The sequence below is a fragment of the Rana temporaria genome, chromosome 5 (assembly GCF_905171775.1).
Source record: "Rana temporaria chromosome 5, aRanTem1.1, whole genome shotgun sequence".
NCBI classification, from domain to species: Eukaryota; Metazoa; Chordata; class Amphibia; order Anura; family Ranidae; genus Rana; species Rana temporaria.
Window position 1 is genome coordinate 237,285,679 of NC_053493.1, and position 27,806 is coordinate 237,313,484.

The 27,806-nt window shown below is 44.8% G+C and overlaps 2 protein-coding genes across 3 annotated transcripts in view; both read left to right on the plus strand.

The window, feature by feature from the left end:
• The window catches only part of LOC120940641 (leukocyte elastase inhibitor-like), a 64,988-nt gene extending 46,824 nt beyond the window's left edge, over positions 1–18,164 (plus strand). Inside the window, exon 8 of the mRNA XM_040353615.1 lies at positions 17,478–18,164. Within this exon, the coding sequence (XP_040209549.1) occupies positions 17,478–17,882 (405 nt within the window). The 3' untranslated portion in view covers positions 17,883–18,164. The remainder of the gene's footprint in view (positions 1–17,477) is intronic.
• A 4,512-nt stretch (positions 18,165–22,676) lies between these two features.
• LOC120940645 (serpin B6-like) overlaps positions 22,677–27,806 on the plus strand; it is a 38,702-nt gene continuing 33,572 nt past the window's right edge. The window contains exon 1 of one of the 2 annotated variants that reach the window (XM_040353623.1): positions 22,677–22,810. The gene's annotated coding sequence lies outside the window, so the exon portion shown is untranslated. The remainder of the gene's footprint in view (positions 22,811–27,806) is intronic. The other variant, XM_040353622.1, reaches the window with a different exon arrangement.

Genomic DNA, 27,806 nt, shown 5'->3' on the forward strand with positions numbered 1-27,806 from the left:
GCACACACCTCCATTCTGTAACCTGTGCATAGCACACGCCTCCATTCTGCAACCTGTACATAGCACACGCCTCCATTCTGCAACCTGTACATAGCACACACCTCCATTCTGTAACCTGTGCATAGCACAAGCCTCCATTCTGTAACCTGTACATAGCACACGCCTCTATTCTGCAACCTGTACATAGCACACACCTCCATTTTGTAACCTGTGCATAGCACAAGCCTCCATTCTGTAACCTGTACATAGCACACGCCTCCATTCTGTAACCTGTACATAGCACACACCTCCATTCTGTAACCTGTACATAGCACACGCCTCCATTCTGTAACCTGTACATAGCACACACCTCCATTCTGTAACCTGTACATAGCACACGCCTCCATTCTGTAACCTGTACATAGCACACACCTCCATTCTGTAACCTGTACATAGCACACACCTCCATTCTGTAACCTGTGCATAGCACAAGCCTCCATTCTGCAACCTGTACATAGCACACGCCTCCATTCTGTAACCTGTACATAGCACACGCCTCCATTCTGCAACCTGTACATAGCACACGCCTCCATTCTGCAACCTGTACATAGCACACACCTCCATTCTGTAACCTGTGCATAGCACAAGCCTCCATTCTGTAACCTGTACATAGCACACACCTCCATTCTGCAACCTGTACATAGCACACACCTCCATTCTGTAACCTGTGCATAGCACAAGCCTCCATTCTGTAACCTGTACATAGCACACGCCTCCATTCTGCAACCTGTACATAGCACACACCTCCATTCTGTAACCTGTGCATAGCACAAGCCTCCATTCTGTAACCTTTACATAGCACACGCCTCCATTCTGTAACCTGTACATAGTACATGTCTGCATTCTGTAACCTGTACATAGCACACGCCTCCATTCTGTAACCTGTACATAGCACACACCTCCATTCTGTAACCTGTACATAGCACACGCCTCCATTCTGTAACCTGTACATAGCACACACCTCCATTCTGTAACCTGTACATAGCACATGCCTGCATTCTGTAACCTGTACATAGCACACGCCTCCATTCTGTAACCTGTACATAGCACATGCCTGTGTGGCGCCTGTGTACTTATCAGTACAGGTGCTATGTTAAATCTAGTGGGATGAGAGACTTACTTGCTCTCATCTGTGTTTGATTTGGTTAAATTTGGCTGTCGCCAGCCCCGAGCTGTCCTGTGGGTCACTCTGTTCTCCAGAGATGCTGTCTCATCTCTGGACAATAGGTGGCGCCAGAGGGGTTTGGGAAGAGCCGCTTCTTCCCAGCAGCCAATTAGAGGAGTTTTCCCTCGCGGGGCATGCTGGGGAGGAGTATTTCTGTGGCGGAGGCCTTTGCTAGGGGTTCTTCGTGGGTTCCTGGTTCCGGGTGCGGCACCCACCTTTAGGGTGTGCGCACATCACGGGCCCCGGCGATATGGCCTACCAGGCCGGGGCGCACGTGCTACGCAGAGTTTCCCGACTCTGGGCTCTCATGGCCCGGAGCATCTGATGCTACAAAGGGGCCCCAGTGACTTACTGGGTCCCCCAACTCTATTGAGAAGATCCCAAACAGTTTCATTTACGGCACATGCCGGAAATGTGACCCTCCCATTGGTTGTGCTCTCAACCAAACTGTCAAACCTTTCAATGGCTGGTGTCATAACTGATCACATGTGCATAGGGATGAGCCGAACATCCCCCGGTTCGGTTCGCGACACGAACATAAATCAAAAGTGCTAATTTTAACCACTTAACGCCCGCCGCATGCCTATATACGTCCGCACAATGGCACGGACAGGCAGATGGGCGTATATATACGCCCTTGCCTTCTAGCGGGTGGGGGGTCCGATCGGGACCCCCTCCGCTGCGTGCGGCGGGCGGGATCCCTCGGGGAGCGATCCGGGACGACGGCGCGGCTATTTGTTTTTAGCCGCTCCGTCGCGATCGCTCCCCGGAGCTGAAGAACGGGGAGAGCCGTATGTAAACACGGCTTCCCCGTGCTTCACTGTGGCGGCGACATCGATCGAGTGATCCCTTATATAGGGAGACTCGATCGATGACGTCCATCCTACAGCCACACCCCCCTACAGTTGTAAACACACACACAGTGATCCTTAACTCCTACAGCGCCCCCTGTGTTTAACTCCCAAACTGCAACTGTCATTTTCACAACAAACAATGCAATTTAAATGCATTTTTTGCTGTGAAAATGACAATGGTCCCAAAAATGTGTCAAAATTGTCCGAAGTGTCCGCCATAATGTCGCAGTCACGAAAAAAATCACTGATCGCCGTAAATAGTAGTAAAAAAAAAATAATTAATAAAAATGCAATAAAACTATCCCCTATTTTGTAAACACTATAAATCTTGCGCAAACCAATCGATAAACGCTTATTGCGATTTTTTTTACCAAAAATAGGTAGAAGAATACGTATCGGCCTAAACTGAGGAAAAAAAATTTTTTATATATGTTTTTGGGGGATTTTTATTATAGCAAAAAGTAAAAAATATTGATTTTTTTTCAAAATTGTCGCTCTATTTTTGTTTATAGCGCAAAAAATAAAAACCGCAGAGGTGATCAAATACCACCAAAATAAAGCTCTATTTGTGGGGAAAAAAGGACGCCAATTTTGTTTGGGAGCCACGTCGCACGACCGCGCAATTGTCTGTTAAAGCGACGCAGTCCCGAATCGCAAAACCTGGCCTGGGCATTTAGCTGCAAAATGGTCCGGGGCTTAAGCGGTTAAAGGTTAATATGCAAGTTATTGTCATAAAAAGTGTTTGGGAACCCGGGTCCTGCCCCAGGGGACATGTATTAATGCAAAAAAAAGTTTTAAAAACTGTAGTTTTTTTCAGGAGGCCCTTAGAGTCTGGTATGAATATTTAGGAGAACCCCGAAAAAAATTAAAAAAAAGGCTTAGGGGTCCCCTCAAAATCCATACCAGACTTTTCAGGTCTGTTATGGATTTTAAGGGGAACCCCACGCCAAAGTGTAAAAAAAATGGCGTGGGATTCCCCCCAAAAATCCATACCAGACCCTTATCCGTGCACACAACCTGGCAGGCCCCAGGAAAAGAGGGGGGGGGGTGAGAGAGTGCCCCCCTCCTGAACCGTACCAGGCCACATGCCCTCAGCAAGGGGGGAATGTCCCCATGTTGAAGGGGACAAGGGCCTCATCCCCACAACCCTTGCCTGGTGGTTGTGAGGGTCTGCGGGCAGGGGGCTTAGCGGAATCTGGAAGCCCCCTTTAACAAAGGGGACCTCCAGATCCCGCCCCCCTATGTGAATTGGTATTAGGGTACATTGTACCCCTACCATTTCACAAAAAAAGTGTCAAAATGTTAAAAACCACAAGAGACAGCTTGGGACAAGTCCTTTATTAAAAAAAAAAAGAAAAAAAAAAGATTCCAGCAAAGTAATCCATTCACAATCTCCAGCGATGTAATGCTTTCTCGATCTCCAGCAAGGATACCACACACACGATCCTGCTTCCACGGAAGGCACCCGACAAATGACGCACTCCAGCCTGACAGCTCTAATATAGGCGATGGCGGGGCCACCCGTCACGTGATCCCACCCCCTCCGCCGCAAGGGGAAATGCCAGGGTTACCCAGTGATGTGTATGGGTGACCCCGCCCCCTCTGATGCAATGGGAAACCTGCGTTGCACCAGAGGGGGCCGGGTCACCCGTACACATAACTGGGTAACCCCGCCATTTCCCCTTGCGTCAGAGGGGGGCAGGGTCACGTGATGGGTGGCCTAGCTCTCAGCTATATTAGAGCTGTCAGGCTGGAGCGCGTCATTCGTCGGGTGCCTCCTGTGGAGACAGGATCGTGTGCGTCGTATCCTTGCTGGAGATCGTGAATGGATTACATCACTGGAATCTTTTTTTTATTTTTAATAAAAGACTTGTCCCAAGCTGTCTCCTGTGGTTTTTAACATTTTGGAACTTTTTTTGTGAAATGTTAAGGGTACAATGTACCCCATTACCAATTCACATAGGGGGGCCAGGATCTAGAGGTCACCTTTGTTAAAGGGGGCTTCCAGATTCCGATAAGCCCCCTGCCCGCAGACCCCCACAACCACCGGGCAAGGGTTGCGGGGATAAGACCCTTGTCCCCATCGACATGGGGACATCCTCCCCAAGTTGAAGGCATGTGGCCTGGTATGGTTCAGGAGGGGGGGCACTCTCTCATTCCCCCTATTTTCCTGCGGCCTGCCAGGTTGCTTGCTACAATAAGGGTCTGGTATGGATTTTTGGGGGGAATCCCATGCCAGTTTTTTTTTTATTTTGGCACGAGGTTACCCTTAATATCCATACCAGACCTGAAGGGCCTGATATTGAATTTGGGGGGGACCCCCACACATTTTTTGTTTTGTTTCGGGGTTCCCCTTAATATTCATACCAGACTCAAAAGGCCTGGTAATGGACTAAGGTGGAACACATGTCGTTTTTTTTTCAAATACTTTTATCTGTATTGCCGGGACCCGACAATTCATTATAGCCGAGAGTAGTTTAAAACGATTTTTTTTCCTTTAGAAATGTCATTTTATGCAGAGACTGTTATAAACACGGGAAACGTGCACTACTTTACAGGCATACTATAGACACACACACCCCCCCTCCCCGGTAAGAAATTTAAAGGAATATTTCACTTTTATTGTTTCACTTTATGCATTATTAAAATCACTGCTCCCGAAAAAACAGCAGTTTTTAAAACTTTTTTTTTGCATTGATACATGTCCCCTGGGGCAGGACCCAGGTCCCCAAACACTTTTTATGACAATAACTTGCATATTAACCTTAAAAATTAGCACTTTTGTTTCCTCCCATAGGCTTTTAAAGTGTGTTCCGCGGCTTTCGATTTTGACACGAACACCCCAAATTGTTCGCTATTCGGTGAACGGGCGAACATAAAGCTCATCCCTACATGTGCAGCATCATTGAAGTTTCAGATTAAACAGAGGCAAAGACGGCAGTTTCCTTGGCTGAAAACAATAGGGGGAGTTTACTTACAGTTTAAATATAAAATATTTTAAAACACACATGCTTTATTATTCTATCCAGCCAGCAGATGGAGCACTAGGCTCCTATTTGCATTTTCAGATTTCCCTGCCAGGTTTTTTTTTTTGTCATGTTCCATTCAAGTGATTTTCCTCTACAGTAAAACCTTGGATTGCGAGCATAATTTGTTCCAGAAACATGCTTGTAATCCAAAGCACTTTTATATCAAAGCTAATTTTCCCATAAGAAATAATGGAAACTCAAATGATTTGTTCCATAACCATATATTCATAGGTCCTTCAGTTTATAGTCCATATAAAAAGATTATAGCAATGTGATAGTTTGTGTAACCATAAAATGTCCATTTATAAATGGCAGCCTCCACAAGGGAATTAGAAGCAAAATCCAGCGGTACAGAGTATAAAAGAGAGGTGCCTCTAAGTGTAGCAATATGTTTCTAAATGTTGTACCTTCATTAAATGTAACCATATTGCTACACTTAGAGGTACCTCTCTTCTCTTTTATACTTTGTTGTGACATAACGTTACTTGTATACACTGGCGTAACAACCGGGGGGGCCGCCGGTGCGTCTGCCCCGGGCGCTAAGCTGAGGGGGGGCGACGTCGCCCCCCCCCCCGGTTATTATACCGGGATGCTGGGCGGATTCCCGCGCTGTGTCAGCCCGGGCGCCGCTATGTTGCTAGCAGCCGCTACCGTCCGTCACTCTGAAGCCGTGCGCGCTCGTGTCCTCCCTCTCTCCTCTTCCCTCCCTCACAGACTGTAACGGTAAACTTTACCGTCCTTGGTGGACATGGCTGGGGTGGCCGCTCGGCGCTCCCTGCTGTCGGTGACTCGGCGAGCGGGCGGCCTCCTCCTGGCAGCTCCGGACTGTGAGGTCACAGTCCGGAGCCGCCAGGAGGAGGCCGCCCGCTCGCCGAGTCACCGACAGCGCCGAGCGGCCACCCCAGCCATGTCCACCAAGGACGGTAAAGTTTACCGTTTGGGTGCTGATGCTAAAAGAAGCTGTGGGAGCTGGGCTGATGCAGCGAGACAGAGGGACGAGCAGGCAGAAGGGACATCCACAGGGATGCAAGGATGCCTTCTCTCACAGACAGGACAGAAGTAACAGCAACTTGAAAAGGAGCGGGCGATTAAATGTGAGTGTGTGTTCTCCACCGGCACCTCAAATCCTGAAAGCCTTTCAGCACTGTCACTTTGTTCCGACACTTTTACCGAAGTTCAGTGATTGTACTAGGCTGCAATTGCCCTGCTTTATCACCAGCTAGTATAAAAGCAAATCTTGTTTTTTTTTTTTTTTTTATTACAAAGCTAAATGCATTAATTACCAGTACAGTAAATGCATGCATTAGATCATAGATGACTGATCTAATGCATGCATTTACTGTACTGGTAATTAATGCATTTAGCTTTGTAATAAAAAAACTAAAAAAAACAAGATTTGCTTTTATACTAGCTGGTGATAAAGCAGGGCAATTGCAGCCTAGTACAGTTTACAACGAGACATAAATTACTTATTTGCCATAAGATTTGTGAAGGCAAGCTCAGAGTAACTCAGTGCCTTCTGTATTGGCTCCTGCATAGCATGAGTGGGGGGGATGCAAAAACCATTCTATGCATTGCAGAGAAATCCGAGCCATGGCTCCACTGCCTGCACATTTTTTTCTTGATTACTGTATCTGTGAAGTGTCCCCTCGGCCCGGGCTGTCGGGGGAAGCCCCTCGGTCCATCCTATATGACAGCTCTCGGTGTCTCCCCCTCCTACTCAGCTTGTAGGCAGCAAGAATAAAGATGGCGGCCCGGCAGCTGATGGCTGGAACCAAACTTGGGGAGAGACAGAGGAGCCCGGCCTGCTGCCCCTCCCTCGGCACTGCCAGGCCGCTGGTGTAGACGGGCCGCACTGTAGTCATGGCAACCACACCGGCTGGCCCAGCATTTCCCTGTGTCAGTGCTAATCATATGTATTTGTGCCGGCCGGGTCCTCACTGCTTCCATCATAAGCGGGTCGGAGGATTCCTGGCAGATCCCTGTAGCCGGGGGTGCAGCGGGCAGTGGGATTCCCGTACACGGGGGATTCCTGGAAGTGTTATTATTGGTAATCCTCTTGGAGGGCCAGAGTGGATGTTTATATAAGGGGGGGGCGAAAAAAAAAATTCTGCCCCGGGCGCCCATAACTCTGGTTACGCCACTGCTTGTATATCAAGACATCGCTTTGTATATCAAGTCAAAATTTAGTAACAATTTTTGCTTGTCTTGCAAAACGCTCTCAAACCAAGATACTCTCAAACCAAGGTTTTATTGTACTTTCAGTCCTGTAGAAAGAAGAAGAAGTGAGAGGAAAGTTCTCCAAACTTAAATCCCCTCTCAGACAGTTTTCACCAGAACAAGTGCCAAGTTTTGGAAATGTCTTCCTTTTAACACTAAAGACAACTCAGTGGTCCCCAGTACCTGGAAAGGATGCATGTCCTTGATCAGGATGCATAAAGCAAAAAACGGGTATTAACCACCCTTTACCGCAAAAAAAATAAGTACATTTACAGTGCCTTAAAAATGTATTCATACCCCTTGAAATTATCCACATTTTGTTACGTTACAACCAAAAACGTAAATGTGTTTTATTGGGATTTTATGTGATAGACCAACACAAAGTGGCATATAATTGTGAAGTAAAAGGAAAATGATAAATTGTTTTCAACCTTATTTACCAATAAATATGTGAAAAGTGTCAATACTTTGTAGAACCTCCTTTCTCTGCAATTACAGCTGCAAGTCTTTTTGGGTATGTTTCTACCAGCTTTGCGCATCTAGGAGTGTGAAATTTTTCCAGCGATGTGCACGAGAGCCTCGGCTCTCCTGTGACTCTTCCTCCTCAGTGGCTGAGACCGCAGCAGGAGCCATTGTCAACCACAGCAAGTGAGCAAATGAGGAGAAAGAGGGGATGGGGCCAAGCCAAGGCTCTGTGTGTGAATGGACAGTACGTCTGCTTGGGTGCCCCTATAGCAAGCTGCTTTCTCTGGGGGCACTCGGCAGGAGGGAGGTGCCAGGAGTGCCGACGGGGGACCCAAGAAGAGGAGGATCGGGGCTGTTCTGTGCAAAACCAATACAGCAGGTGAGTATGACATGTTTGTTATTTTAAAAAATTGCCTTTAATATCACTTTTACTATCAGAAAAATCTATTTCTCATTAAGTGGTATTTTCATTTTGTTTTATGAATCGGCATTCAAATTCTACCCCACAAATCTCCTTTTCCCAATGCATTCAATAGACAACTCATGGAACTCCACAATGACTATATCTCCAATCAGAAGCTAGTAGTTAATAATCTTTGTAAACTGACTTCCACATACTATTTATTGTAACAAATGTTAGTATAACGCAAGAAACGACGCAGGCGGTATTTGAATTGATAATGCAAGGCCGCCACCTTTATACATTTGCTAAAGTGGTATATCTACATGGGTGGTGAAAATAGCATACAGTATAGCATATAACACATGCAGTAAAGCTTTTATCAAATGACCCCATTGTGAGTTTAAAAGGGAACTGAATTCTGGAAGCTGTGCCCAAAAAAGCAGGCAGAGGACTTGTCACTAGTATCTCCTATGGTCTCTCTGAAGCAGATCTTTTGCCATTACTGACTTACTATTGCTTGTTCTCCACTGTGTCTCTGTGTAAGGGTGACCATCTTGGTAGAGGCATGGATTTGTCTTCCTCATATCAGAATCTGCAGCAAGGCAAACACTGAGTAGCACAGTAGTGACATCACCAAAGCTCATGCAAAATCTACAAAACATTTCCATTCAGAGGCAGCAGTACCTGAGATCTCATACCGCAGATATAAGAGATAAAAGGAGGAAAAAAAGAGGAAGGTTGGGACTTTAAAAGAAACACCTCAGGGAGGAGACACCTCCATTCCTAAATTAGGTAAAAGAGAGGGGAATTGGGACTTTAGATGAGGCAAATAAAAGGTATCAGACGTAGAAGTAAAGACATTTATTGAACAATCATTTACATAACATAGTATAGTAAAATGAGTATTACAGTAAAATATTTTATATTGGTGGAAGAACCATGAACAATTGCATAACATCTGGTACAAAAAGATAAAAAGGACACTGAATGGTGTATGATATCATATGCCAATATTGCTCCATATACAGGATAACATAAAAAATGATGCAAAGGATAAATTCCATCATAGATCAAGCCATATTAGTGTGCATCTTTGATAGCTCGACGTGTTTTGAGGTTTGTACTGCCTCATCAGGAGCAGATGCAAAGGACAATTCTGTAGGGAAAAATATATATACAAAAATGATTCTATATTAAAGTGGAACTTCAGTCATTTTTTTCAACTTTCCATCTATTAAATACTCTGCCCTTGTTTAAACTTTGGATAGTAAAAAAAATGTTTCTTCCAGTAACAACCCACTTTTTGTTTCTTGTCCGATAAAAAGACCTAGGCTTATGACATCATGCGCAACTCTCTTTCTCACTTTTGTGAGAGTTTGCCAGGAAGGGGGGGGGGGGGTGAGTCATAAGAGGGTCAATGAGAGCTGCAGGGCTGCAGAGCTGTGTGCCTGTGTAAATCCAGGAGGTGAACAGGCAGAAGCTTCAGCTGCCCACAGTTAAAATGTTTGCAGCCAGATTCAGTGGAGGGAGATTTCTGCAGCATATTTGGCAAGTACAGAATCACGGTATATATAAAATAATATGCAAAGTGGTTGGAGGAAAGCTTTAGAATGGCAAAGATGTTTTTATTACACATTATGTGAGCAGACTGCAGTTCCTCTTTAACCCCAATGGCTGGGGGAGAAAGGAGGAGGAAGCAAAAGAGGATAGTAGGAGGGAAAGTATCCACCCCCTATCTACATCAAAATTCTAAATGCCAGAGCAGGATACTGGGTGGCCGGGAAGCATCTTAACCACTTACCCCCCGGACCATATTGCTGCCCAAAGACCAGAGTACTTTTTGCGATTCGGGACTGCGTCGCTTTAACAGACAATTGCGCGGTCGTGCGACGTGGCTCCCAAACAAAATTGGCGTCCTTTTTTTCCCACAAATAGAGCTTTCTTTTGGTGGTATTTGATCACCTCTGCGTTTTTTTTTTTTTGCGCTATAAACAAAAATAGAACGACAATTTTGAAAAAAATGAATATTTTTTACTTTTTGCTGTAATAAATATCCCCCAAAAATATATAAAAAAACATTTTTTTTCCTCAGTTTAGGCCGATACGTATTCTTCTACATATTTTTCGTAAAAAAAATCGCAATAAGCGTTTATTGATTGGTTTGCGCAAAAGTTATAGCGTTTACAAAATAGGGGGTATTTTTATGGCATTTTTATTAATATTTTTTTTACTAGTAATGGCGGCGATCGGCGATTTTTTTTTCGGTATTGCGACATTATGGCGGACACTTCGGACATTTTTGACACATTTTTGGGACCATTGGCATTTTTATAGCGATCAGTGCTATAAAAATGCATTAGATTACTATAAAAATGCCACTGGCAGTGAAGGGGTTAACACTAGGGGGCGGGGAAGGGGTTAAGTATGCCTGGGTGTGTTCTTACTGTGGGGGGGGGGTGGCCTCACTTGGGGAAACACTGATTTTCTGTTCATACATTGTATGAACAGAAAATCAGCATTTCCCCTGCTGACAGGAACGAGAGCTGTGTGTTTACACACACAGCTCCCGTTCCCCGCTCTGTACCGAGCGATCGCGTGTGCCCGGCGGCGATCGCGCCCGCCGGGCACACGCACGGGAGTCGGGGGCGAGCGGGGGGCGCGCGCGCGCGCCTCCGGCGGCGCGCGTGCGCCCCTAGTGGCGGCTAAAGGGTAGGACGTCCATTTACGTGGTCTCGCCTAGGAGAGCCACCTTGTGGACGTAAAATGACGGTGCGGCGACGGCAAGTAGTTAAATGTCTGTTCTGGGAGCTGAGGGGGTAAACGCCCCCATGACGGAGCAAGCCCACAAGTCCCCACCGGGATAAGGAAGTCCATGCTGTCGTAGCAGGTAGTGCCTAATGGTAAGGTGAAAATATGTAACTAAGGTAAGATAAATGGTGAATAACCATGTTGGAGTAATCCATAGTGAGTAGTGACAACCTATTGGGAGGTAGAGTGATGAAAAGAACATAGGTGTATGATAGCCATAAGGTGAGCAGCACAGCTGAGTGCAAAGTGATGGGGAAGCAACTTGTCTTGTATTCAGTGGTGGTTGCAGGCACTTCTTTGTCTTTCTTGTTTCACATTACCACCTCCCTCCCAAACTTGTTTTTTTCTGGGTAGTTACATGCACATATGTTCCCCATCTTCCTCATCACTCTGCACTTAGCTGTGCTGCTCACCTTATGGCTATCATACACCCACGTTTTTTTTATCACTCTAGCTCCCAATCGGTTGTCACTTCTCACTATGTATTATTCCAATATGGTTATTCACCATTTACACACCTCCCAACTTTTTGACATGGGAATGAGGGACACCTATCAGCAAAAGTATGCAGGCAGAGGACACGCCCCTTGCCACGCCCCCTTAAAGGAGAATTATACAAAGGTTGGTTAAAGTGGAGGTTCCGCATTTTTCTTTTCTATTCATGTTCAATCAATAGGTTTATAAATAGCACCTTCGCACTCACTTGCTAGCCGCTTGTAATAGGTTGCGATCGTTTTCCGTCAGAAAGATAAACTTTTAAAAATACTGCCAGGTGTTTTCCATCTTGCTTGTGGGCATTGTGAAGCCCACAAGTAAAGACTTCCAGGAAGCGGTGATGCTATACTCACGTGACCCGTGAGATTACTACTATTATGGGTACAGATTGTCTCCTAGGAATCATAACAACAAACTCCCAGGAGACATTGCGGGCAGCTCCCAGCACACACTGGGGCGTCGGGGAAAGCCAGAGATACGCCCATTGACTTTTGGAATTTACAAGTGCAGCAATTTAGAAATATGACGAAAGGTTTAGCGCGGGAAAGATAGATAAAAAGTACAATATATATAGAGCTATATAGATCAGACCAAAATGGGGGACAAATGAGGAGCAATGAGGGACGGAGGGACATTGTTCCAAATCAGGGACAGTCCCTCGAAATCAGGGACAGTTGGGAGCTATGCATTTATCTTACCTTAGGTCAGTGGTTCTCAACCTGGGGGTCGAATGACAATTTGCCAGGGGTCACCGAATCCTGGGCTGTTCCTGAATCCTGCACTGCTCTCCCAGCCTTTTAATGGCTACCCAGCAGGGCTGTCCCTGGAGCTTGCGGTGGCCCACTCAGCCTCTTCGCACCCATTCAGTTCACGACATGGCTGGGGGGCAGAGACTAGATGTCAGCTGACTGGTGAGGAATGTGAAGTGGGAGGGGCTGGAGGAGACCCTATCTCCTGATTTTGGCATAGGTGTCACTGCTGCGGAGACACAGTGAGTACCATAAGGGGTTTTAATACTGTACAAGTGGAAGGGACTGAGGGAGCGCTAAATGTCTGTGGGTTAGGGGTGCAAATTACTTGTCTTGCCTAGGGTGCTGACAACCCACGCTACAAAATTTTTTTTACTGTTAGAGGTCCCCACAACTTGGGAAATTTTATCAAGGGGTCACGGCACTAGAGGTTGAGAACCACTGCCTTAGGTACATGTTTTTCACAGACACCTTGAAGTTATCATTAAAGGGGTTGTAAAGGTTTGTTTTTTATTTTCTAAATAACCACTTGCTGACCGCCGCACGACTATTTAAGTAGACAGAATGGCACGGGCAGGCAGATTGGCGTACAGGTACGTCCCTTTAAATCTGCCGCCCAACGAGTTTGGCCACGGGTCCCGGGAACTCAATTGCGGTCGGCAAGAGCAGAACTTTGTAAACAAGGCATTCCCCTATTCTGCCTAGTGACCCTGTCACTTACGACCGTTCCCCGTGATCGGGAACGGTCATCAGTGACTTGTCACGTGTAGCCATGCTCCCTAACAGTAAGAATCCCTCCCTCGGGAACACTTAACTCCTGCAGCGCCACCTAGTGGTTAACCCCTTCACTGCCAGTGTAATTTTTACAGTAATCGGTGCATTTTTATAGCACTGCTCGCTGTAAAAATGACAATGGTCCCAAAATGGTGTTAAAGTGTCTGATGTGTCTGCCATAATGTCGCAGTCACGATAAAAATCGCTGATCGCCGCCATTACTAGTAAAAAACAAATATTAATAAAAATGCCATAAAACAGTCCCCTATTTTGTAGACGCTATAACTTTTGCGCAAACCAATCAATAAACACTTATTGCAATTTTTTTTTTAACCAGAAATATGTAGAAGAATACATATCGGCCTAAACTGTGGGAAAAAAATTTTTTTATATATATATTTTTTGGGGATATTATAGCAAAAAGTAAACATTTTTTGTTTATAGCGCAAAAAAATAAAAATCGCAGAGGTGCTCAAATGCCACCAAAAGAAAGCACTATTTGTGGGGAAAAAAGGACGTACATTTTGTTTGGGAGCCACGTCACACAGCTGTGCAATTGTCAGTTAAAGCGGCGCAGTGCCGAATCGCAAAAAAGTGGTCCGGTCGTTGACCACCAAAATGGTCCGGGGCTGAAGCGGTTAAGCTAGTGCATTGTTGGTTCACTAACCTTTTCCTTCGATTTCCCTTCTAAATGTTTTTTTTCTTTGTTTTCTTTGTCTTAATTTCAAACTTCCTGTTCCTCCTCAGTAAGCTGTCCTGGCTGACTAACCCTCAGCCAGATGATGGGGGCAAGCTTACTGAGGAGAAACAGGAAGTGAGAAATTCAGACAAAGAAAAAAAAAACATTTAGAAGTGAAATTGAAGGAAAAGGTAAGTGAACCAACAATGCACTAGCTTAATAAAAGAGGTGAGGGGTTCCGCGCAACCTAGCACGCAGACATGGTGAAAGTGCTAAGTATAAATAAATAAATATAAATACTGATCAGTGATATCACAAACAAGAGCAAATGACAGCTCAATCCAATCCAGTGAGAGAGTGAAAATATCCAAACATCAAAATATAAATAATATATATAAAATGTATATAAAATATATAATATATAATAATAATATGCAATAAATATATAATAAATATATATATATGAATATATATATAGTGAAGTCTATAGCCGTGAAAAAGTGTCCATTCATAGGATGAGAAATGGATAAATAAATAAATCAATCTGGTGATCCAGTGCTAGTAGTGATTCTTCAAATAAGCATAGGCTGTCAAAAGAGATGTAGCTGATGTGATCACAAAGCAATCCAGTAAAGGGTGTTGACAGATGGGTGTAATAATCCCTCCCTGAGCTCCCGGGACTCTTACCTCCGCACAGATAATCAAATGCATCCACTATAAGTATCTCGACCAGGCCTCCGTATGTATGTTCCACTAATCCTCCTTAGATATCCATGACTGGGTCCTCTTATCCATCCAAACAGTTAGTGTGCCCAGGAGAAGAAGCAGGGGAAACACAAAAACAAAGGAGGGGACTCCAATCGTGAAGTAGTAAGCACAAGCCGATATTTATTAAAGAGGAAAAAGCTGCGCTTACATGTGATCTAAAAATATACAGCAAGGAACTTATTTAAAAACGAGCGGCGTTTCAAGCGCCTGTATACGTCACTCCAGGTGTACGTCCTCCCGTCCAATCCCTACGCGTTACGACACGTGTCACGTGTCTTCATCTGGGGCAGATGAAGACACGTGACACGTGTCGTAACGCGTAGGGATTGGACGGGAGGACGTACACCTGGAGTGACGTATACAGGCGCTTGAAACGCCGCTCGTTTTTAAATAAGTTCCTTGCTGTATATTTTTAGATCACATGTAAGCGCAGCTTTTTCCTCTTTAATAAATATCGGCTTGTGCTTACTACTTCACGATTGGAGTCCCCTCCTTTGTTTTTGTGTTTGCCCTGCTTCTTCTCCTGGGCACACTAACTGTTTGGATGGATAAGAGGACCCAGTCATGGATATCTAAGGAGGATTAGTGGAACATACATACGGAGGCCTGGTCGAGATACTTATAGTGGATGCATTTGATTATCTGTGCAGAGGTAAGAGTCCCGGGAGCTCAGGGAGGGATTATTACACCCATCTGTCAACACCCTTTACTGGATTGCTTTGTGATCACATCAGCTACATCTCTTTTGGCAGCCTATGCTTATTTGAAGAATCACTACTAGCACTGGATCACCAGATTGATTTATTTATTTATCCATTTCTCATCCTATGAATGGACACTTTTTCACGGCTATAGACTTCACTATATATATATTCATATATATATATTTATTATATATTTATTGCATATTATTATTATATATTATATATTATATATTTTATATACATTTTATATATATTATTTATATTTTGATGTTTGGATATTTTCACTCTCTCACTGGATTGGATTGAGCTGTCATTTGCTCTTGTTTGTGATATCACTGATCAGTATTTATATTTATTTATTTATTTATTTATTTATACTTAGCACTTTCACCATGTCTGCGTGCTAGGTTGCGCGGAACCCCTCACCTCTTTCATTTATATATTTGTGTATTGTAAACACTTTAGGTTTTGCAGCAACTTATTGATACATTTTGTTTAGGGTTTATTCATTCAGTGTCTGTAGTAGCGCATAAGCACTGTCACTTTAATGCACTAGCTTAAAGGAACCTATTTAGAAAATAAAAAACTAACCTTTACAACCCCTTTAAGCACTACCTGCCATGACAGCATGGACTTCCTTATCCCTGTGGGGACTTGTTGGCTTGCTCCATCATGGGGGGCCTTTACCACCTCAGCTCCCGATACAAACAATAGAGATGCTTTCCCGGCCGCCCAGTATCCTGCTCTGGCATTTAGAATTTTGATGCAAGTAGGGGGGGTGGATACTTTCCCTCCTACTGTCCTCTTTTACTCCCTCCTCTGTACTCCCCCAGCCATTGGGGTAATAGAGAATAATTTTTATATATACATATTTTTCCCTACGGAATTGTGCTTTGCATCTTCTCCTTATGAGGCGGTACAAACCCCGAAATGCATCAAGCTATTAAAGATTCACACTAATATGGCTTGATCTATAATGGAATGTATCCTTTGCAATCATGTTTTATGTTATCCTGTATATGGAGCAATATTGGCATATGATTTCATACACCATTCAGTGTCCTTTTTATCTTTTTGTACCAAATGTTAAGCAATTGTTCATGGTCCTTCCACCACTATAATTGTTTTTACTGTAATACCGGTACTCATTTTTTGACATACTATGTTATGTAAATGATGGGTTCAATAAAGGTCTTTACTTCTACGTGCGTTTCCTTTATGTGCCGTATCTAAAGTCCATTTCCTCTCTCTAATACGGCAGATATACAGCTAGTGCATGAGGTTCTAGGTACAGGAGGCACAGGTACCTACACATACCAAGAAGTACACTGCTAATTTTCAGGATGAATTCTGAAAAAAAAAATGTAGATTTTCCAGGGTACTGCTTGGGCACAGAGAACGGGTCAGATCCACAAACGAATTACGCCGGCGTATCTATGGATACGCTGCGTAATTTTTAAAATGCCCCGTCGTATCTGTGTTTTGTATCTACAAAACAAGATATGACTGAATCTGGGCTCGATCCGACAGGCGTACGTCTTAGTACTCCGTCGGATCGTAGGTGCATATTTACGCTGGCCGCTAGGTGGCGTTTCCGTCTAATTCCGCATCAAGTATGCAAATTAGCTAGTTACGGCGATCCACGAACGTACGTCCGGCCGGCGCATTTTTTTACGTCGTTTCCGTAAGGCTTTTTTCGGCGTATAGTTACCCCTGCTATATGAGGCGTATCCTATGTTAAGTATGGCCGTTGTTCCCGCGTCTAATTTTGAAAATGTTACGTCGTTTGCGTAAGTCGTTCGTGAATAGGGCTTTGCGTAGAATGACGTCACCGTCGTAAGCATTGGCTTGTTCCGGTTTAATTTCGAGCATGTGCACTGGGATACCCCCACGGACGGCGCATGCGCAGTTGAAAAAAAACGTCATTTACGTCGGGTCAAGACATATTTACATAAAACACGCCCCCATCACATCCATTTGAATTGCGCGCCCTTACGCCGCCTAAGTTACGCTACACCGCCGTAACTTACGGCGGAAATTCTTTCAGGATACAAAAAAAACTGTAATTTACGGCGGTGTAGCGTATCAGAGATACGCTACGCCGGACGGAGGAATGCACCACGCTACGTGGATCTGCCCCAACATTTCTAGATGTTTCCTATAACATAGCAAATATTCACTTTTTTAACCTCCACTTTAGGCTGATATTTGTGAATTTTCATTAAAAGATGAACCCCTGCAGAGTTTGAAGTTCTGAAACTCAATTACATTGAATTTTTTTTTCAAGTGTCCATGACAATATTTTCATTTTCCAATTATCAACAGCTACATAACGAACTAAGCTATGAGAAATTGAAAGAGTGGACCAACCCTGACATGATGACTCCAACCGATGTGGAGCTAGAACTCCCAAGATTTCGTCTTGAAGAAAACTATGACCTGAAGTCATACCTGAGCAAAATGGGAATGAGTGACCTCTTTGATCCACAAAAAGCTGATCTGACAGGAATATCAGATAAAGGCGACCTTTATGTGTCACAAATATATCACAAAGTTTTTGTGGAGGTTAATGAAGAGGGCACAGAGGCTGCAGCAGCTACTGGGGCCGTCGCAACTGTCAGAATGCGCCCCATATCCACAAAATTTCAGGCAGATCACCCCTTCATGTTCATGATACGGCATAACGAGAGCAAAGTTGTCCTGTTCTTAGGTGAATTTACCTCTCCATAGATGATTAAATAAACAAATTGATTAAAGGATTTGCCACTTAGATTTTAAAACTATGTATAAATCAAGTTCAACCTTAAAAGAAAAAAATATATAAACATTGTGTATCATAATTGTCATTAAAGTGGAACAAGCATAGTGAATAAATCAACTGTGGGCATATGGACAGAATATCATGGAGATTTATAACTTTGGGCATTAACAGTTGTCAGTTCCCCACCCCACTGAAATTTCTATTTGTGTAAAAAACTAAAATCTCAATAAAAAGACAACAGGCTCATGAAACTTTTTTGTACGTTTTTTATTTAACCACTTCCCTACCGAGTCATTGTAAAATGACGTCGTCGGGAACCTTTCCTCCTTCAGAGTGGACGCATACCTCCCAACATTTTGAGATGGGAATGAGGGACACCTACTAACAAATGTATGTAGGTATAGGACATGCCCCCTGCCACACCCCCTTAAAGGAGAATTAACCCCAAGAAAAGGTTAATTAAATCCAAAAGGTCTTTTTTTTTTTTACCACTACTATTCCTTTATATTGGCTTTTAAAATGTACAGATGCAGCGATTTAGAAATTGGATGAAAGGTTTACCACTGGGGAACACTTTTTGAAAGATAAAAAGTGCATTTTTATATACAACTATGTGGATCAGACCAAAATGAGGGACAAATGAGGAGGAAAGAGGGACAGAGGGACATTGCTCTAAATGAGGGACAGTCCCTCGAAATCAGGGACAGTTGGGAGCTATGGTGGACGTCATATGACGTCCTTGCACTCCCAGCCGATAGGGGGCGCACGCGCCCCCACGCCGCATTGCTCGGGACCCGGTGCGCGTACCAGACGGCCGCAAAAGTCCACCGAGCACCTGCGATTGCCAGCAATCACGGCAGGACCATGAATCTGTGTGTGTAAACACACAGATCCATGTCCTGTCAGCGGTGAAGAGACAGATGTGTGTTCCCAGTACAGAGGAACACACATCGATCTCCTCCCCTTGTGAGTCCCCCTCCCCCTACAGTTAGAATCACACTTTAGGGAACATATTTAACCCATTCAGCGCCCCCTAGTGTTAACCCTTTCCCTGCCAGTCACATTTACACAGTAATCAGTGCAGTTTTATAGCACTAATCGCTGTGTAAATGTGAATGGTCACAAAAATGTGTCAAAAGTGTCCGATATGTCCGCCGCAATGTCACGGTCATAATAAAAATCACAGATTGCCGCCATTATTAGTAAAAAAATTAAAATAAATAAAAATGCCATAATTCTATTCCCTATTTTGTAGACGCTAGAACTTTTGCGCAAACCGATCAAATACGCTTATTGCGATTTTATTTTACCTAAAATATGTAGAAGAATACGGCATCGGTCTAAACTGAAGAAAAAAAAAGTAAAAAAAAAAAAAAAATTATGATATTTATTAAATCAAATCAATCAAAGTAAAAGATTATAAGCTAGATTTAGGTAGGGCGGCGCATCTTTCAGGCGGCGTAGCGTATCGTATTTACGCTACGCCGCCGTAATTCAGAGAGGCAAGTGCTGTATTCACAAAGCACTTGCCTCCTAAGTTACGGCGGCGTAGCGTAAATGGGGCCGGCATAAGCGCGCCTAATTCAAATGAGGATGAGGGGGCGTGTTTTATGTAAATGATTGGTGACCCGACGTGATTGACGTTTTTTACGAACGCGTGCGCATGCGCCGTCCGTGTACATATCCCAGTGTGCATTGCTCCAAAGTACGCCGCAAAGGACGTATTGGTTTCGACGTGAATGTAAATTACGTCCAGCCCCATTCACGGACGACTTACGCAAACTACGTAAAAATTTCTAATTTCGAGGCGGGAACGACGGCCATACTTAACATTGACTAGGCCAGCTATTTGTTCGACTAACTTTACGCCGGAAAAAGCTGTACGTAAACAATGTAAATCGGTGTATCTAGTCATTTGCATATTCTACGCCAAACTCAATGGAAGCGCCACCTAGCGGCCAGCGTAAATATTGCACCCTAAGATACGACGGCGTAGGAGACTTACGCCGCTCGTATCTTAGCCTAATTTAAGCGTATCTGGTTTCCAGAATACGCTTAAATTTAGGACGGCGTAGATTCAGAGTTACGTCGGCGTATCTACTGATACGCCGGCGTATAGCTATCTGAATCCAGCTAATTGTGTTTTTTTCAAAATTGTCGCTCTTCTTTTGTTTATAGCGCAAAAATAAAAACCGCAGAGGTGATCAAATACCACCAAAAGAAAGCTCTAAAGGACGTCAATTTTGTTTGGGAGCGACGTCGCACGACCGTGCAATTGTCATTCAAAATGCGACAGCGCTGAAAAATAAAAATTTGTCTGGGCAGGAAGGGGGTGAAAATGCCCTGTATGGAAGTGGTTAAACATTAGATTGTGGTTTACCAAATGGTGTTCTAATGCAATGACATAATTTATTCAATCTGTATTTAAAATAATTGATCTAATTTTTAAACCCTGTCTAGTTTTTGCCAATGTGTACCTGGTTTTCATCTGAAAAGCCTTGAGATCTTAAGGCTATATAGATTGACAAATGCTATTTTGGCCACCTTTCCCTTGATAATTATAAAAAATATACTGTTACTATACCCAGGAGCCTGCATTCACTATATCTGGTCTCCCACAGTACACAGAACGTGGAAATGCAATTATTTTAGTAAATATAAACGGCAAAATACCTTTTCTCATCAGCAGTATATAGCGGTCTTGTGACTTTTATCAGTGTCTGGTTAAAGCTTGTAGAAAGAGTTTTCATTCTACTCTGACTGTCCTATAAGGTAGCATGACTCCTGTCCCTCTGTCTGGACAGTGCAGATTGTCCTTGTGCTGATCACATGCACCCTCCCAAGAAAAAAAATACTCTAGCAATACACACCAAACTGAGCATGTGCAGAGTGCCTACAAAGGCTATAGTCTTATCAGGAGATATATTGGGGACAGTGGAAGAAGGGAAAAATCTGAGAAGACAGGATCAAACAGTCTTTTTACACAGTGCAGAGGATTAATCCTTTAGGTTCAACAGTGAGTATAACAAGCATGCTTTACTGCATATACAGACTGATTTTACCGTTGGGGGTTTAGTAACATTTGAACAGTACCAACAAATAAATGCGCAATTGGTCCTGAAAAAACAAGGTATAATTCACCTGGATACACTAAGAAGTTGCAAAGATTTGTACGGTTCTACTAACACATGCCAAAGATACAATAGTGTTTAGGTATTTAAGTGATATTAAACATTACTTTTTTTCTAAAATAATAAACATGTTATACTTACGTGCTCTGTGTAATGGATTTGCACAGAGCAGCCCTGATCCTCCTCTTCTCGGGTCTCCTGCCAGCTCTCTTGGCTCCTCCCTCTTCCAAGTATGCTCCCAGCAAGCCGCCTGCTAAGGAGGGTACCCGTGCGGGTTCGCTCCCAAGCCCTGCTACCTGCGTCTATTGACATAAAAAACAAGGCTTTGCTCCTGGCTCCCTCGTCATAGGATTTGATTGTAAAAGGAATAAAAGTGATCAAAAAAAAATAAAATAAAAAAAAAAGTGTAAAAATAAAAAAATGAAGTAAAATAAAAATATATATATTTTTTTAAAACGCCCCTGTCCCCGGTAGCTCTCGCGCAGAGGCGAACACGCATTAAGTACCGAAGTTTGGCGCCATTCCAAGCTTTTTACTTTTATTCCTATTACAAGGAATGTAAACATCCCTTGTAATAGGAATCACTGTGACAGGTCCTCTTTATGGAGAGATGTGGGGTCAATAAGACCCCCACATCTCTCCTCCAGGCTTACAACCATGAAATCGGTGAAAAAAAATTCACTGATCACATGCCGACAGCCGCAAATGCGGCTTTGTTTACTTGCGGGTACCTGGCGTGACGTCATAACGTCGCGCCTGGGCCTCCGACGGTCATAGAGATGACTGGTGACCATCTGGTCACCAGTCATCTCTATGCTTCCCAGACAGTGCCGGCCGATTCGCTCTCCGGGCCCCCGATGGCACGGAAAAGCACCAGATGGCAGCGGGAGGGGGGGACATCCCCTCTCGCCACCTATAAGAACGATCAAGCGGTGGAACTGCCGATTTGCACAGAATCGGCAGCTGAAGACGGTGATATCTGAATGATACCTGTAGCTGCAAGCATCATTCAGATATCACCGCACAAAGCCGCACAAAGCCGAGGACGTTAAAAGACGGCCTCCGGTTGTAAAGTGGTTAATATAAAAATATATACTGCGCTCATCCAATATAGTGTAAAGTGGTTAATAAAAAAAATATATATATATATATATATAAAAAATATATATATATATATATATATATATTTTTATAAAAAAGGGAGGGGGGTTTGTCACCCGGGGGCCCTGAGGACCTCTGGGCTCTTTAATAATAATAATAATAATAAATATGAGGACCCCCTCTTTATTTTTTATAAAAAAAAAATATATATATATATATATATATATATATATATATATATATATATATATATATATATAAAAAACATTTTTATAAAAAAAAAAAAAAGGGGGGGGGGGGGTTGCCATCCGGGGGGCATTACAGGTGTACTGCCTGTACCCCCCTGATGGCGGCCCTGTAGGAGATGTATGTATGACTTCCATTTATTACTAGAGAACAGTGTGCAGCTGACACAGTGTAGAAAGGAGATGTATGACTTCCATTTATTACAAGAACAGTATGAATAATATGCAGCTGACGCAGTAATTCAGCTCTCACATAGTAGAGATTGTGTCAGTCAGCAGTGAGGGGCGCGGTCTCATTGCTGGAACCTGAGTCAGTCAGGCAATGATCACTTCCTGCTATTTTCCTGATCTGTGTGCAGCTCTGTGTAACATCTGAGTTCTCTACCAGCATTACTCTTCTCCTGAGACTTCTCTGGACAGGTGAGTCCTTTTTATCAGGAGGAAGTCCTGGGCTACATATTGAAGGTGTATCTTATGTGAGAGGGGTACACTAAGACATGGAGCTCCTATGCTGTGCTTATTGTTTTTTTATTTTTTAAGAAAGTTCTGCAGAAAGGACAGTCCTCTCCTGTACAGGGAATGGCAGTTAGAAAATGTGAGCAGCAGGTGTGCTCCGGGTGAGAACCTGCATGCCACACCTTTATTACTTCATTATGGGTAGTATGCTTGGCACACTGCCATAGTATGTACTAGACATTTCTCTTCTTGGCATAGTGTAACAAATGGGAGCTGCACAATTATGATTTTACAATGACGTACATGAGGCAGGGTTGTGTTTTCTAGTCTTATGCTATTCATAGGCATTTGCTAATTGTGTAGATGATTTTTCTTTTAATTACAACATAACATAATTTATCCTCACCAAACCTATTACCTTGGGGGGTGAATTTTTACTGTAAGCACTCATGTACCTAAAGTGGAACTTTAACTGAAAATGTGCAAACGGGCAGGTTCTTTATTGCAAAAGAGACATACTATGGGAGATGTTAATAAAGGTGGCGCAGCTGTGCATAGTTATGAATCAGCATTTAGCGTCGGTTGAGTTAAGACCCCTTTCACACTGGGGTGTTTTCAGGCGCTTTGGCGTTAAAAAAGCCTGAAAAGTGCCTGAAAGAATCCCAATCTGAACGCCCAAATGCTTTCAGAGCACTTTCACACTGCAAGCGCTCGAAAAATGCTGGTAAAGCGCCGCTAAGCCCACTTTCACACTGGGGCGTTTTTCAGGCGCTTTGGCGTAAAAAAGCTACCTCAATGGAAAGGGGGCTTTAGGAGCGGTGTATTCGAGGCTTCTAAAGCGTTGCAAAGAAGCTGCTTGCAGGACTTTTTTTGAAGCCCTGCCAGCGCAGCACCTCTGTGTGAAAGCACTCAGGCTTTCACATTGGGATTGCAGATGCAGCTTCTTTCAGTCGCTTTACAGCCGCTTTTTTTAACGCTAAGACCCCTTTCACACTGGGGCGTTTTTTCCAGCTCTTTAGTCTGATAGCACTCAGGCTTTTACATTGGGATTGCAGATGCAGCTTCTTTCATGTGCTTTTTTTAACGCTAAAGCGTCTGAAAAAAAAGTGTGAAAGGGGTCTAAAGGATAAGTTCACCTTATAGAAAGGGGGAAAGAACTCACCTTTGCTTCCCATTGAGGGCTGGTTCCCACTTGTGTGGATAAAAAAAAAAAAATGCAGGTAAAAATGAATGTGCATTCACCTTTGTTATGCATGTTTTTTTTTTAACACCTATTGCGTGTTTTTTTTTTTTTTTTTTTCTGTGAGTTTGGAGGTGACCTTATACTATGGCGATACACAGAGCACAGGGGGAGGTGTCCTCATACTATGGGTGTACACACAGCACAGGGGGAGGTGATCTCATACTATGGAGATACACACAGCACAGGGGGAGGGGTCTTCATACTATGGGGGTATACAGGAAGAGGGGGTCCTCATACTATGGGGGTACACACTGCACAGGAGAAGGGTTTCCAGACTATGGGGGTACACACACACTACACAGGAAGAGGGGTCCTCATACTATGGGGTACACAGGAAAAGGGGGTCGGAGATCCTCATACTATGAGGGTATACACTGCACAGGAAAAGGGTCCCCAGACTATGGGGGTACACAGGAAGAGGGGTCCTCATACTATGGGGTACACAGGAAGAGGGGGTCCTCATACTATGGGGGTACACGCTGCACAGGAGGAGAAGGGTTCCCAGACTATGGGGGTACACACTACACAGGAAGAGGGGGTCCTCATACTATGGGGGTACACGCTGCACAGGAGAAGGGTTCCCAGACTATGGGGGTACACACTACACAGGAAGAGGGGTCCTCATACTATGGGGTACACAGGAAGAGGGGCCCTTATACTATGGGGGTGCACAAGAAGAGGGATCCTCGTACTATGGGGGGACACACTGTGCAGGAAGAGGGACACACTGTGCAGGAAGAGGGATCCTCATACAATGGGTTTACACACTGCGCAGGAAGAGGGTCCTCATACTTTGGGGGTACACACTGCACAGGAAGACTCCTTCACATCACCCACCCCCCTCACATCACAAATCCCTCCACATCCCACCCACCCCCTTCACAGCACTGCCCCCTTCACATCAACCACCTCACACACACACACACAGCACTGTTCCCTTAACATCGACCACCTCACATCACAAATCCCCCCCCCACAGTAGTGTGACATGCCCTCTTCACATCACCTGCATCCCCGTTACATGACCTATACATCACAAATTCCCCATCCCCCCCAAAAAAATCTGCTCTTCCCTCTTCACTCCCCTACAGCACTGCCCTCTCTCAAATCACAACCCTGCCTCTTCACAGCCCCCCCTCCCCCTTTACACTCCACAGTAGTGTACCCTGCCCTCTGAATATCCAACCAGCCTCCCCCCTCCAGCACTGCCTCCTCTCACATAACCCTCTCCTCCTCTAGTTTCCTCTGCCCTTCACTCTTCTACCTACGAGCAGAGGTAGGATGCATGGGCGGTCCTAGCCACCACTCACTTGCTGGTTAATATGAAAATCAGCCGCCAGCTCTCATTCCCGCTAATTCTCTCAGTCTGCTTAATACCAGTACTCAGCTGATTACCCACCCCCAGTGCAGAGCTGTGCTTCCCGCACCTAGGATATTACCATGGTGCCTCCCGACAGCCGCAGAGAACGATAGCCGCCGAGGCTGGGGAAGAGAAGCGGCTCCTAAATGACGTGACCGCGGGTCCAATTGGGACAGTGGCTGGCAGTATGGCGCGGGCGGCTAACAGTAAGGGCCGGCGCCGGCGGCAGGTCTCCTACAGAGGAGTGAGAACTCGGCACCATCCATCCGGCATTCGGAAGAGGAATGACGTGGCTTCCTCTTCAGCGCCAGAAATGACGTTGCCTCACCTCCCACATCACTTCCAGGCTTCAAGAAAATGGCGGCGTGTTTGTGACCAGGAGCGGAGGTCTGACTGGCAGAGGAGCAGGTGTCCACATCCTGCTCTCGTCAGTTCCATCAGTACCAGCCCACCTAGAGAAACAGTGGCAGTGTGACTGGAGCGAGAGGAGAGGCCATAGGGGATGAGTCGGCCTGGCTGACAGGGGTTATGATGGGGGAGGGGACCCCGACTCTTACCCCTGCAGGACACAGCATTGCGCTTATTGTAAGACTAGCTTATGTGTCTTATAGGAGAGGACGTCACTGCCCAGGGGGTTGCCAGCCGTTCTATGAAAGCTCCTTCCCGCTCTAAGAGATGCGGGTTTTGTAAAAGTTATTTCAGGACCATTCTAAGCCCTTTTACTACAAATTTATTCACAAGTTAGCTGGGAAAGAAACATCTCAGGTCATGAGGGACTTTCCGTACAGATGGAGATGCTGTCAATTCTTAGACCTTCCAAGCAACCCTCAAGTCTAGGTAGCCATAACCCCACACTAGCAGAGAGGGTTCTTTCTCTCAGGAGGGCTCCTCCACTAACAGGGCAGCGGGCAGTAGAAGGCATCCTGAACCCCTGAGATCTCTTCCCTCTCAGGAATTTGAGGAGAAAGAAGAGGCTAAAGCTCCTGATCAGTTTTTCTGAAGAGGGCTTAGAAGACAGTCAGGAGGAAGACTCCAGACCTGGCAGGCATATTTTTTCGGCCGACGATATGGAGGGCATCCTTAGGGCAGTATATGCCTCAGAGTAGATACAGGAACCCGCAACCCAAGTTTCTGCCCATAACAAAATGTATAGAGACTTGGTTAAGCCCCTGTCCAAGGTTCTCCCGGGTTCACCAGGCCTTTAAAGATGTCATCCTGAGGGAGTGGAAGGAGCCTGGAAAAAAAACTTTGAAGTTTAAACTATAGAAACATAGGTGCCCCTTCAAGGAAGTTCTTTACGACATCTAGATTAGATGTTTTCCTGGCTCAGGTGTCCAAGTAGTCTGTCCTCTCATTTGAAGATGCAGGCAACATCAGGGACCAGATGGATAGACGAGCCGAGACCCTCTTACGCAGGACCTGGGAAGCCAATGCACCGGCTATGAGTCCAGAAGTCTGCCGACAAGGATACCAAGTGATGTAAGGGTAGGGGGAAGACTTTCCCACTTTCTCAGTGGGAAAGGGTTACTCAGAGTCCCCACACCCTCCAGATTGTGACAGAGGGCTACAGATTGGAGTTTCTCTCCTCCCCCAAGTTTCCTTTTTAACCCACTTACCCAGAGACCCTCAGAAAGCAGTGGGTCTCTTACACAGTGTTAGTCAGCTGGCAGAGCAGGGGGTCATAGTGCCAATCCCAGCAGGACAGTGCGGGAAGGCATTTTACTCCCACATCTTCGTAATCCCAAAGCACTTGGGAAAGTACCGCCTCATAATAAATCTAAGGATGTTAAATACGTTCCTATGGTACAAAAGGTTTCGCATTGAAATCGTCTATACTCTCAGAAAGCACCTTCTGAAGGATGTATTTGTTAATGATAGACTTGAAGGATGCCTATCTTCACGTCACTATCTTTCCAGGGCACCAGGCTTTTCTAAGGTTCGTGATCCCGTCGGAAGCAGGGAGTGCAGCACTAGCAATTCGCTGCCCTACCCTTTGGACTAGCAGCCAGTCCGAGAGTGTTTACAAAGATCCTGGCAGAGGGGTAACGCTGATTCCCATATCTGGATAACATACTGGTTTACAACCAGAATTGAGAGCTGCTCCTCTCCGACCTGGCCAAGGTAGCGAGTACCTTGGTGCCCTGGGATGGATCATCAGCCAGGAGAAATCCTCACTGGGTCCTGCCCAGACCAAGGTCTATCTAGGATTCAACAGCACAGAAGCTTGTTTTGCCCCAGGGGATGGTAGAGGACCTTATTTCAGCAGTAGCGTCCCTTCTAGAATTAGAAGAGGTCTCCTACAGAAGGGTCATGAGAGTTCTCAGGCTGACGACATGCTGTATCCCAGCGGTTCCATG